This window comes from Mastomys coucha, unplaced genomic scaffold, assembly GCF_008632895.1.
Source record: "Mastomys coucha isolate ucsf_1 unplaced genomic scaffold, UCSF_Mcou_1 pScaffold8, whole genome shotgun sequence".
NCBI lineage: Eukaryota > Metazoa > Chordata > Mammalia > Rodentia > Muridae > Mastomys > Mastomys coucha.
The window spans coordinates 37,085,921-37,098,679 of record NW_022196914.1 but is presented as its reverse complement, the minus strand read 5'-3'; the positions used below and the strand labels follow the sequence as shown (position 1 = coordinate 37,098,679).

General features: G+C 43.2%; 1 protein-coding gene and 1 long non-coding RNA gene across 7 annotated transcripts in view; one reads left to right on the top strand and one right to left on the bottom strand.

Moving 5' to 3' along the window:
• Ell2 (elongation factor for RNA polymerase II 2) overlaps positions 1–9,486 on the bottom strand; it is a 63,252-nt gene extending 53,766 nt beyond the window's left edge. The window contains exon 1 of one of the 6 annotated variants that reach the window (XM_031360518.1): positions 9,463–9,486. Coding sequence is in view for 2 of the 6 variants with exons in the window: in XM_031360513.1 (XP_031216373.1) it covers positions 9,062–9,208 (147 nt within the window). In the remaining 4 variants the exon portion in view is untranslated. The other 5 variants (XM_031360514.1, XM_031360513.1, XM_031360516.1 and 2 more) reach the window with 5 other exon arrangements.
• LOC116083744 overlaps positions 9,354–12,759 on the top strand; it is a 69,731-nt gene continuing 66,325 nt past the window's right edge. Inside the window, exon 1 of the long non-coding RNA XR_004115892.1 lies at positions 9,354–9,771. This is a non-coding gene — a long non-coding RNA (uncharacterized LOC116083744). The remainder of the gene's footprint in view (positions 9,772–12,759) is intronic.

Below are 12,759 nucleotides of genomic sequence, written 5' to 3'. Positions count from 1 at the left end.
GACCAGGCTGGCCTCGAACTCAGAAATCTGCCTGCCTCTGCCTCCCAAGTGCTCGGATTAAAGGCGTGCGCCACCACTGCCTAGCAATAAATATTTTTTTAAAAGTACCTAAAGTTGATAAAGTTGAATAGGCCTTTTTTTTTTTTTTTTAAATGTCACTCTAGCCAGCCTGGAATTCACTATGTAGATCAAGCTAGGCTCAGACAAGGAAATGTTATTTCTATCGTTATGGTTAATTTTGAGATAGAGAACTTGCTATGTAGATTAGGTTGGAGTCAAGTTTGTATTGATTTTTTGCCTGTCTTCTTGTGTGCTGGGATTATAGGCAAAAGCCACCGCACCCACTTTGAAAAGGTGTGATCTGAAGATAAATGTAATTCATTAGTCTATAGGTGATACTTAAATCCTCAGAAGTAGATGAACTCACCTAGAGAGTGAGTAGACAGGAGAGCTGGGACCTGTGACAACATGCAGGGATGATCTAAGTAGACAGTAGTCAGCAGAAGACAGAGGAGAGAAGGAGGGCTATCCTGGGATGGTTTGTAATACAGAGATATGGTCAGTGGGATGACATGCCTGTCTTCTCAGACTGTCTTGACTGTGGGACTGTAGAGATGGAGATGTCTGGAAATGACACCTGGGCAGGTACAGTTTCAGGAGCATGGTAAAGATAGTGGGCTCAGCAGACAAGGGAAAACACCACTTTTCAAACATACACTCTCTCCCTTTAACATAGATGTGTGTGTGTGTGTGTGCTTCCACATGTTTACTTAACTTCTTTTAAGTGATAAACTGGGTAGGTCCAAAGATAAATACAAATATTTACAGAATAAATATATATGTATATATAGGATATAGATATAAATAGATATATTAGTTATAAATGTGGCTCTTCTATCTTTCATTAGAGGAAAAAAACTATCCAACTGAGTTTTTATGATATGGGTCCCTTTCCTGGTCCCTTGAGGCAATGGTGGTACTGTTACCTAAAGACACACACAGGCTAGTGAGGAAGCTCACTGCGTAAAGGTGCTTGCTACCAAGCCTGATGACCTAAATTTGATCCCCAGGACCCTTACAATAAAAGGAAAAACTGACTTACACCACAAGGTGTCCCCTGATCTCCACATTCGTATCCACACATACACAGGCAAACATACAATAAATAAATAGATATAATAAAAATTTGAAAGATATGCTAACAGTTTAGTGCCCAGATAAGCGTATTAAAGTCTCTAGACTAGTGGTTTTCAACCCGTGGGTTGACAATACCTAGGGGGTTGCCAAACACCATCAGAAAGCACGGATATTTATATTATGATTCATAACAGTAACACAATTAGTTATAAAGGAACAACAAAAATAATTGTATCATTAGGGGTCACCACAGCACAAGGAACTGCATTTAAAGGTCTCAGCATTAATAAGGTTTAGAACCACTACTCTAGGCCAATCTTAGAAGAAAAAGTTCAAGCCTGTTTGCTGTTGAGTGACAGTCCTGAAGCTGAGGTTACCGTCATTTATCAAGCACACTCAATCAGTTCTGGGTAGTATTTAACTCTCAGAGACAAGCAACTAAGGATCTCTCTTTCCCTCTGTCCCCCTTTGTCCCCCTCTGTTCCCCCTCTTCCTCTCTCCCACCCTCCCCCATCTCCCCCTCTCCTGTCCTCTCTTCTGGTAAATGGTACAGCAAGTAAGTGTAATTCTCCTCCCAGAGCCAAAACCAAAACTTCAGGAACTAGGGTATTTCAGAATGACACTTAAAATGTTAATCTACGCATATTATACAAAGTTTTAGTAATCACTAATATCAGAACTCACAAAACTTCTGAATTTCATGCAAAAGTTAAATTAGATTTTCATATTATCTATGCCCCACAATGGGCATATTAAAGGTAATTTATAGAGGTTATTAAATAAAGGAAATCTATAAAAATGTAAAAGCCCCGTTCCACTTTCCTAAGACATCAACATCCACAATTTCCTTCCTATGGAGGAACAGACATGGCATATTAAACAAACCTATCTGCCTCAGATTCTGTTTGCCTGTCTGCCTGTCTGCCTGTCTCTCTCTCTGAGACAGTCTCTAGTTTCTGCAGCTCTGGCTGTCCTAGACTCACTATTATCAGGCTGGCCTTGAACTCACAGTGATTCATATGCCTTTGTCTCCCAAGTGCTAGGATAAAAGACATGCATCATCACACCTGGCTTCTCATGGACACAAAATATCTAATCAGCCTGGAATTCTTTTGATTACCAAACAAAAGATGGAATGAATGAATTTTCACCAAAAATAATACTTAGTTGCTTAGTGCCTGTCACCTCCTGCTTCTATCTCTTGCCCCCAACCATTTTTGTTTTTGTTTTTTGTTTTTTTGTTTTGACTTTCCCTTTCCTAAGGGTACCCTGACTAGTATCAATGCCAAGAAATTCCAAATTGACTCTCCTTTAAAATTTTGTTCATCTCTAATAAATACCAATAGTAGCCTAGTCTAGACACGACAATTATCTCTGGCTTGCCCCACCATACACCTTCCTAATTCATCTACTTACTTCCAGATTCATATTACAGTCATTTTGAACACCAAGCCTAGAATTTGAAAGCACTGCTCAAAGCACCTTAAATTTCCACTCAGTCTCCCCACAGTAATGAAGAACAAAGTATAAACTACTTGGGAGGGTCATCAACCTGCTCCAACCTGCTGGTGCTCCCTTAAACCTAGCTATTTTTTTTTTCTTTCCCTCAATTCAGGTTAAGAGGCACTGGTTCTTTCTGCCAATTCTCAGAAACTGCCCCAGCTTTTCTACCATTGCTTTTTTTTTACTTTTAACACTCCCCCGATGGACATGTGGTCCCCTAGGCTAGTTTCCAGTCACTAAAAATCTTAACACTCAAGGTCTTTACTAACTAAGGCTAATTTCTAAACTAATAACACAAAAGACTCCAGGAAGCAAAGAAGTCCATGTAGTCTTATGATGTAGCTACTGTGAGGCCAGTAGCCAAATGCCCGTAGAACAGAGGTCAATACAAGGTGCTGATCTGACTCATGAGTTTTTAAGTAGCTTGTAGATTAATATCCTCTAATGTCTTCTGTTATACAGCCGTAGCAATTTGAGAGAGGTTTGGACTGTGATGGAAAAGAACTAGTAGAAACTCTTAAGCCAGTTCTTTTTGACGTTTAAAATTATTCATAAGAGCAGCAGGAGTTACAGATGCTAGAAATTTAGGAAGGGAGAAACAAATTTTTTTTTAAAAAAAGATTAAAAAAAGTAAAACAAAGTAAGCAGTACTGTCTGGTAATTCTGAATTATGCCATGTCTTTTTGCTTTAATTTGGCAGTAGAAACATAGCCATTAATTTGTTATATACATTTCTGCTTAGGTCATAGGAAATGTTCAAACAGCTGTGTGGTATGAAGAAGAGTTAAATGTGTGGTTCTAGTACATGCTTTCTTTTCCTTACTGTAGAAGCAGAAAACATACTATATTTTAGAGAGATCTCCTCAAACATTCCACATATACTTGGCCCAAAGTGGCTGCATGATGGTGCCAGCTCGAGAGCCTGTTAATGACAAAGCAAAGGTTCACCGCAAGTTGTTAAAAATGACCTAGCACTGACTTCCTCTGTCCCTACCATCAACTGCTTGGCAAGTCCTACAGCACAGCTTCTGTAATCTTAGAGTGTGCAAGGAACAAGTAGCAAGGCTGAACCTAGGGACTGTCCTTGGTGAGAGTCCCTGGAAGCCATTCCAAGAATTCTATACTCCTTTTCAATGATTTTATTTTGAACATGTTCCAACCCTTCACATATGTTCTTTTCCTCTCCTCCCAGTCTGGGTGCCAAGGTTCCTGGCTATCTTTTTGGGCAATCTGGCTACTACTTTTCTTCAGGAAGGAGCACTGAGAACTGAGTATTTTTAAGTAGTACAGAATTGGGGCACTAAGTTATCTTTCCTTGATTAAGCATGTGAAGATCAAGTGCTGATTAAAAATGGGTCTAAGATAAATGCAGGTAACATTTAAATTAACCTGGTTGTACTTCTGAAGCCAAGCAAACGGAACCTACAGCAAACTTCATGGTTTTACTTACTAAGCACATTTGACAACACTGGTACTGCTGTGGCAGCAAGTCTAGATCCTTAGGTGGCAGCTGGAGAACAACATCTGGATTTACAAAGTAGACTGCTGAAAACTAATGACATAATTAATAGGGAACAAGAAGGAAGAAGCATGGGATAATTTTCTGTGTCTTAAGCCACAGTGAATCAATTGCTGAAACATTTATCTGGAAGAAAGCCTGAGGCATGGCAGCCTGTCCTGGGACCTGTCAAAGCAAGGACTAAAGGAAACGATCCAGTGGCTCACCACCTGGGTCCACTACGAAGGACAATGGCATCAGAGGCAAATTTGAGACTCTTTATGTCTTGATTACAAAGAATATATAATTTTTTAAATACAGATGAGCTCTTCACTCAAAATTAGGTAGAAGTATACTTGTAAAAAATTTTTGAACTAACATTTTTCTAAATGACACTAATCAAAGCAAAACAGTAATAATAAAATGATAGTTTTAAGCCTGTAGAGGTGACACGAGATTAACTGAGTCCTACGAAAATGGATGGAAACGTAACAGCTGCGCTCCCAAACATAACCATGTTCGACTTTCATGTTATACTTGTGAAAGCATGATATTTGAGTCAACTACTTTTGGATTTTTTTTTTTTTGTCAGCTTTTTTTGTTTTGAGAGTCAGGGTTTCTCTGTGTAGCCCTGGTTGACCTGGAACTAGCTCTATAGACCAGGTTGGCCTTGCACTCAGAGATCCATCTGCTTCTGCCTCCCAAGTACTGGGATTAAAGATACACCACCTTTGCCTGGCTACTTTTGATGATTTTGGCAAACATTTTTAGAAAAAACTGAAGAAAAAGAGTTAGAAGTTTAAGACCTGCCTGAGCTACATAGGAAGTTCAAGGCCAATCCTAGTAACTCAGTAAGGTTGTGTCACAAAAGGACAAACAACAGAAGAAGCAGACTAGTTGCTAGAATACAGCTCCACTGGTGGTCCCAACCTTCAAACATTATGTAGTGCTGCATGGCCTGCAATCCTAGTACTTGGTAGGTAGAAGCAAGAGGATCAGAAGTTCAAGGCCATCCTCATCAATATAGCATTTTTTTTAGGCCAGCCTGGAATGCAGAAGATTCTTTTTCCAAAAGGGGTTTGGGCTCTAGTTCAGTGGTAGAAAAGTGCTTGCCTAGCATACGTGAGGCCCTGCATTCAATGTGCAGCCTCAGAATCTAAAAAAAAAAAAAGAAAAAAAAAGACCAAATTTATGGGCTCAGCAATAACACAATCTAAAAACAGTATTTGGAAAATGTTTTCTTATCTAAGTATATTATTAAAATGTCAAAAGGAAAAAAACACTAAAATAAGGAAGTCAGCTAAAATGTACTTTAATTTTATATATAGTTTGACATTTGGGGAAAATATATATAGTAATATAAAGCATTTTTAAAACTGGTTCCCTATTCCAGGTGTGTGAAAAGCTACTGTCAGCAGACATGCCCTCCACCTGTGCCTCTCGGCATCCCCGTGCCCATTTACAAACAGCCTTCAGATCTCTTCTCTGAAAACTGAAAACTTGAATAGTGATGGCAAATCAAATTTGTGTTTTGAAACAATGAAGAATTGAGATCTGAAGAAAAGCAAGCTATCAGTATCTCCATCAGATTCTGTTTTGATAAGCCCTGAGAACTTAGTATATTTACTTATTATTATCCCCAGAATTATTTAATTTGCCTAAACCATAGATTATACATTCCTAACTCCCCTTCTGTGAAGCTTTATGTCAAATGGATTATTTAAAAGAGTAAACGAAACAGACAAAATAATATGGATAAAATAACTCCTCCTGATGCTCAATCTATCAGCTAAAGCTAACACTTTTGGCCCTTAGAAAGTTCTTAAAAATTCATCACCTCCTTATAAGTCAAAGCTTCTTGGTAGCCATTTGTCACCAAGTACCCTACTCTATTAGCACAGACATCGTAAGAACAGTTTATGTAAGAAATAAAAATCATCCCCAGTCCAGAGGGAGGATAAGCTGAACTATCCCAAAGCTTTCTCTTATAATCTAGCACAAGCTGACAGTCTCAAACAGCAGTTACAATTTAAAGTCATGAACACTACTTCTAATGATGGAAAGTTAAAAAAAAAAAAAAAAGACCAAATAAATACATTTCCACTGGAGAATAAAAGGATTCAGGCAGATGCCCACTGCTCTCAACTGTTACTGGTCTGAATGAGCCAGGAGAGGTACCCAGGCATGCCCATGGGAGGTTTATGCTTCATATTCCAGAGTACCCTTCTTTAACTTCTTCCTATTTTCCTACAACAAGGTTGTCATTTTCACCCTAAGTTAGACTCCATTTCCAAGCCTCTTAACAAGTGTTTCTATTAAAACAAAAACCAAAACCCAAGTATAGCTTGAGTGACCAACTAAGGATGGACAGGAGCTGGTTAACTGAGAACAAGGCAATGTCTAAAGAAAGGGCTGAGTCAGTGCCTTCAACCCCACCCACCCGCAGCAGCACGCCACATTTAGAAAAGTGGAGACTGGGGACTGATTCAATGCACTAATTTACATGCCAGAAGTGGAAAATGGGTGAAGACAGTAACAGGGACTAAGGACAGTTCAGAACAAAGCCATGGACTTCAGTAATTAAAACAGGCAACATTAAAAAAAAAAAAAATCTAAACAGAGAGATGACAGAGAAACAAGATTTGATATTCTGTCTCTGTTAAAATGTTGACATATAAACAGAGGTGAGCTGGGCACTCTAACCTTAATTCCAAATATGAAAACACCAGACGGGAAGGACCTTCTCTTTTCTTCAAGTGGACCTCTTCACCAATTCCCTGAACCAGTGTGTGGTGCAATATCCCTGTTTAACTGCACAGTCTGCCTGTTGTTTCCTAAAGGGGCTGATCTCTCTGCCCAACCCCCATTCCCAGAGTTTACTTTCCACCCCACTCTCTCTCAGCCTTATCCCCAGGTCTGTTCTGTTGTCTTTTTAATTGGGGGCTGGGCTCCTCTTCTTCCTCTCCTTACATCCCCTGACCTCACTTCTTCCCACTGTCATTGCTTCCTATGGCCCTGGAACCCACAACCTTATCTCTCCATCTTGCTGGGCTGAGCTTCTCTGTCAGCCTTGGCCCCCTTGCCTGGCTTTCCCCAGATGGGCCTCCCACTTCATGCTGGTGCTGGCCTTTTTCTTGCTTGTGAACCTGTCTGTAGAGTAGCTACTAGCACATTCAGTTTTGCTATTTGTACCTTTGTGTCTTTATTGGTGGCTCTACACTGCTCTCCTAGCCTTATTTGAGGTCTTCCTCTTGGGTGGAAGGTGTATTTCTCCCTATACTTGCACTCCTCCCTGTTGCCTTCCCCTCAATTTCCACAAAACTTGTCATTATTTTCCACCATATGTTTCTCTGTGCATAAAACGTGTCCAATCAATTCTTTGGGAGCCTCTGAGGGCATATGCTCTGGATCTTTCCTTTTCTGTCATGTGGACTCATATACTCCCAAGATGTACACAACTGTGTATGTTCTCTGTGTGTGTGCATGTGTGTGGAAGCTTCTGGAAGCTCTGCTGGCCCAGGTCTCTGCCTCTCATGATGGCTCTGCTTAAGGCTATTTTTCTCTATGCATTTAAAGTGCCTGGCACTAGTGGGAGCTCAACAGATGTTAATTCTTTTCGACACTTTTATCTAAGTATGTGAGGTCCGAGTCGGGTGTCCCTCTGTGCCTGTTTTATGAGACATATTGGAATATATTATTTAATAGGCACTGGACTTGTTAGAAAATCCTGTGGGGTGTATAGCTCTTTTTTTTTTCTCTGAACAAAATGCCCCTGGTTCTTCCATATGGTATAGTCTTTCCCTTCGACAACATGTCCACTTTCGTCTCCCTACTTCCCCCAACTCCTTTTACGTGCCCACAATCGGCTTTCTTACACACCCCCATCTTGTTAAACTGTCATTAAGGTGCCTTTCTGTGTGAAAGTTCCTGGGTTTGGACTCCAGCTACAGGGTATGTGCCTTAGAGTCTCTTCCCGTAGTGGAGACAAGCGCTCAGAGTATGGGATGAGGTGAAGACCGCAGGTTTCTCTCTCTGGGGCCCGGGAAAAGAGCAGAATCTCATTCAGTCAGCCGTTTGTCTCCCCGCAACCTTCGGGCTCGCTCCTTGCCAACAGACAGCGAGTCAGCACAGGGCGCGGAGCGCCTTTTCCCAACGCGGAGCTTCTGAGAATTCCATTCCCTAGAACCGGCCGTCTTGTTTCGGGCTCTAGTTGATTTTGAGTCTTCTGGTGTCTCTCCCCGGGATGCGGTGTCGGTTTGCGGCCACACGGTACGCGGTGCGTCTCCGGGAACCCAACCCAACAGAGCCGGCGTCCCCGAGTCCCCGAGAGTGCAAGGTGTGTCCCCCTCCCCCTCCTCGCAGCGGCAGTGTCCCGGCCTTCCCGAGTACACCGTGTACACTCCCGCCTACAATCGGGGTGCCAGTGCCTCCGAGTCCCCGAGAGTACAAGTTATGTCCTCACCCCCACGGAGTGCCGCTGCCCCTCGCTCGGCGGCTCAGCCATCCCTCGGCGTTTCCCAGAAAACTCTGACCGCTCGCGGCCACCGACCCTCGATTCTTTACTGGTAGCCGCGCGCGGCTCCTCCGAGGGTAGGGCGGTCGCCACACTTCTCTCCCCAGGACCCGGTTCCTCCTCCGGACCCAACAAACCAGGAACCCCGCGGCCCGCGGGCGCTGTCGGAAAGTCCCGAAGCGGCCGCGCAGCCCCAGCCAGGCCGACCCCGCCAGCAGGGGCCGCCCGCCCGCGCCCTCGATCCAGAGGCCCCGGATCGCGGCGTCGGCGCCCCCGGCTGGCCTCGTTCCCTTCGGCGGGTGCCGAGGCAGCAGCGGGAGCCAGCGCCCCACCGGCGCGGCGCGGCGCGGCGCCAGGCAGAGAGATCTGTGGCCGCCGCCTCCCCGAGCGCTGCCCGGCCGGCCGCTCACCTTGTGGCTCTGGTAAGTCTCCAGCGCCCGGATCGCCGTCTCGGTGAGCTTCACATGCAGCACGGTGATGTTGTCCTGCCCCAGCCGCCCGCACGCCAGCCCGTACCGCTGCTCCTCCCGCAGTCCCGCAGCCCCCCCCGCCGCCATCTTAAACTCCCCGGGGTGCCACCGCGGACGCCGCTCGGGCTCCAGCCTCCACTGCGGCCGCGGCTGCTCGGGCTCCTGCAGCCGCCGCCACAGCTACGGCCATCCCGCTGCTGACGTACTGTCATATACTGCGAGCAGCAAGACCTAGGGCTTCCACGGCTGCCGGCCGCCCCACCCTCGAGCCCGCACCCCGCCCTGGCCTCTACTCATTGGTCTGAATCTCCATAGAGCCGCCCTCATTGGCTGCTCTTCACCTCAAGTGGGCGGGGCCCAAAGTCGCTGGAGTTTTGCTCTCGGGACGGGACGTCCGACAGAGGAGAGGTTGACGTCGGGGTGACGCGCCGAGTTAATCTTATTTGACGTCATGTCTCGTCTTGGCTTTCCTGCGGCGATTGGCTGGACCGATTTGGGGGCTGGACCCTGCTAATTGGGTGTCAAGCCTAAATCGGAGCCCCGCCCCTTGAGGGGTAATAGTGGACCGAACGCACTAACGGTCAACCGGTTCTTGTGGTCCGAAGTGAAGATCCCCATTCGGTAGAGGTGAAGGCAGGACAGATGACCAAGTACGGATTTTGTTTCCTGACAGCTGCACAAGCTTCGGACCTTGATATGCCTCTGTGGGGTGGACACCGTGGGCAGTCTCAAGAGAGCTTTTCCTTAAAAGGAAGATCAGTGCTGGGGTGGAGCAGAGGTTTATTTATTTATTATTTAATTATTTATTTATAATTCCAGACTTGAAATTACCAAGTCGGTTGTAGTCTTCAGTAGTTGTGTGAGAACTGTGTGGAACAACTTAAGCACAAAATTATACTAGTGGATTAAATGTGTTTTGAGTGGTAAGCATAATACAAAAATTGAGGTGGACCTCAGAGTCTTTCAAAACCAACTCATACATGTGTGTGACTTCATAGGAATGGAATATGCACTGGAGCTCATCATATGATCAGGGTTATGCCTTTTTATGGGGCATGGGAAAACCATACTGTTTGGGGTTTCGTCTTTCAAAGGCTCTGGAATAGTAGAACTGACCTTGACCTAGGTGAAAAGAGACACTGATACCACCCATTCTCTGAGTCTTTTTTGAGATCTGTGTTTCATTTGACAGGGCTGTGAGAAAACCTGGCTAGGCTTTATTTAGGCTAGGAGGTCTCACCGAGATTAAACGGACGAGGTAGACGCCAAACTGTAAGGAGGCTTGGCTTACTTTCCACTCCAGTTTATACTGCGTGTGGGCATGGCTAAAGGAGGGTGCCCACAGCAGTCCTCTTTAAGCTGTGTGTGCGTAGACTAGATAGGTTTCCCCTGAGAAGGTCAATTAATTGGATGATCAGAAACACAAGACAAAAGCAAACAATTGCCAAGTTGAGGCTGGAAGATTGACTGTGGATGGAAGGTAGGTTCTAGACCAGCCTGGGCTTCAAACCGAACCCTGTCTCAGAAAACAACAGCAAAAACCAAACAAAAACCAAGTGAAAGATTTAAAAGCAGGGATAGGCACTCTGTAAGGATATCGCTTTTTTGTTCTAAAAATTGAGACATTCATTATTGTAAAGCCCTACCATCTTCTTTCTGAAATTCTTTTTATAGGTATTTACACAGTATTTTTCTAGCTTTTAAATACAGTTTGGGCTATAATTGTCTCTAATTCTATACCCACCCCACACCTTAGTAAATCTCCCCTTTTTCAGACCCTCAAGCATTCTATGAATGCTTGCTATGAAAGTCTCTGTAGTGTAGAGATTAAATAAAAGCCTGATTATCAAGTCTAGGTTCCTCAGATCACTTTGCAGGTTGTCCTAATTTCAGCCCACTGGTATTCATTCTGTTAACCCATGGTTTCCATCTGTTACTTTGGTGTTCATAGAGTGTCAGTTCACTTAAATTCATTGAATAAGGAAATTAAGGCAAGAACAAGGAAGGGGTGAGTTAAGAAATGTATGTTTACAGGGCGAAATAAAAGCTTCATGTTTTCTCATAAAAATACCTGACTCAAATATCTAAGTGAAATATAGTCTGGAAAAGACTTCTGGGTGAATCTTTCTTGTTTTCTTTCCTTTTATAGGGAAGAACTTAACATATATCTAACACTTTAGTTCTTTGGGGGCGGAGTGAAGATGGAAATGGGGGAGGTTTGCCTAGAACAAGTTAAGCCTGTATCCCACTGCTTTTCCGGTGAGGGTGGGTAAATCCCCACCCACAGGACATCCTAACTTAGTCTCCTCTTACTAAGAATTCTGATGACATCCAAAGGCTGGGGGAGTTTTGAAATGTCTAATTTCTGTCCCCTTTTCTAGTAGCTGATTAGTATCTTCATTTTAGGTAAGTTTTTCACACTCCTTATTTTATTGGGAATCAACTCTATTAATGGGTTAATATGATGGTGTAGCAAGCTAATGTTTATTTGCATTATTTTTTCTTTTTGAGCTTTCCAACTAGGCATGGAAATAATCCTCCTACATGCCAACATAGCACTGTCCAACAGATATTTTGATTGATTATGCCGATACAAATTAGATGGTCCAGTTGTGCTGCCCGTAAGAATAATTTGAAGGAGGCTGATGAAAGTCACCCTTTGGGAGGGCTACCACTATATACATGTTTTCTGTGTCTTTGTTCAGGTTCAATTTAAATGATTAGTTACTAAATGCCAGATAAGTATAATATATTGTAGAAAATTTAAATATAAAACTTTATGGTTTCCAGGGGAGTTTTCTGTATAAATATGAATGAACCAACACACAGCAAAGCAATTAGAGAATTAGTAGATGCTAATTTGGATGTTGGTGATGAGCTTTAAAAAATGCAAAGAAAAAAGTCTAGAAGTTTTTGTGGTGGTGTTAAAAAATTTAAATCTCTTGAAGGTCAAGTAAATTCTTGATAACTTGAGTAATACAGATGGAGAGATGTCAATAAAAATTATTGTAATAATCACTCTAAACAAACCCACTCATTTTATGAATGAGGAATTAGAGACCCTGTTAATTTAAAAGCAACCTGCCTAACTTATTATAATTGGAAGAGGTGGGTCTGAGTCAGTGTTTTAACCTAGCACCTATATAGTCTGAGGCAGAACCTACTGTGGGTCTGATGTATACTTGTGGAGTTCAAAGAGAGGCTGCTTGACTATTAAGAAATTTCGTGGCCTTCAGATGTATGGTCACCCCCCCCCCCAAATCTCTGGTTGCTACATATTTAGCAACCATTTCAGATGTTTCTGATATCTTCAGGAACCATTTGATACCCAAATAAGTGAAACAGACCAAAATGTCATAGGGATGGTGCTACTAGATTATGATGAGTTGAGGTGTTTAAAAGCCTGATAATTTCTTGATCCATATTATTTTAAGTGAGCTCATCCAGTGTTGACAGATTTAATTTCTAGTAGAAGCGGAGCAGTGGTGGCACATGCCTTTAATCCCAGCGCTTGGGAGGCAGAGGCAGGAGGATTTCTGAGTTCGACGCCAGCCTAGTTTAAAGAGTGAGTTCCAATCCTCTACCATACACATGCTGCCTGAACAATCAGACCCCTCCATGTGCAGTCCTTGGTTGGT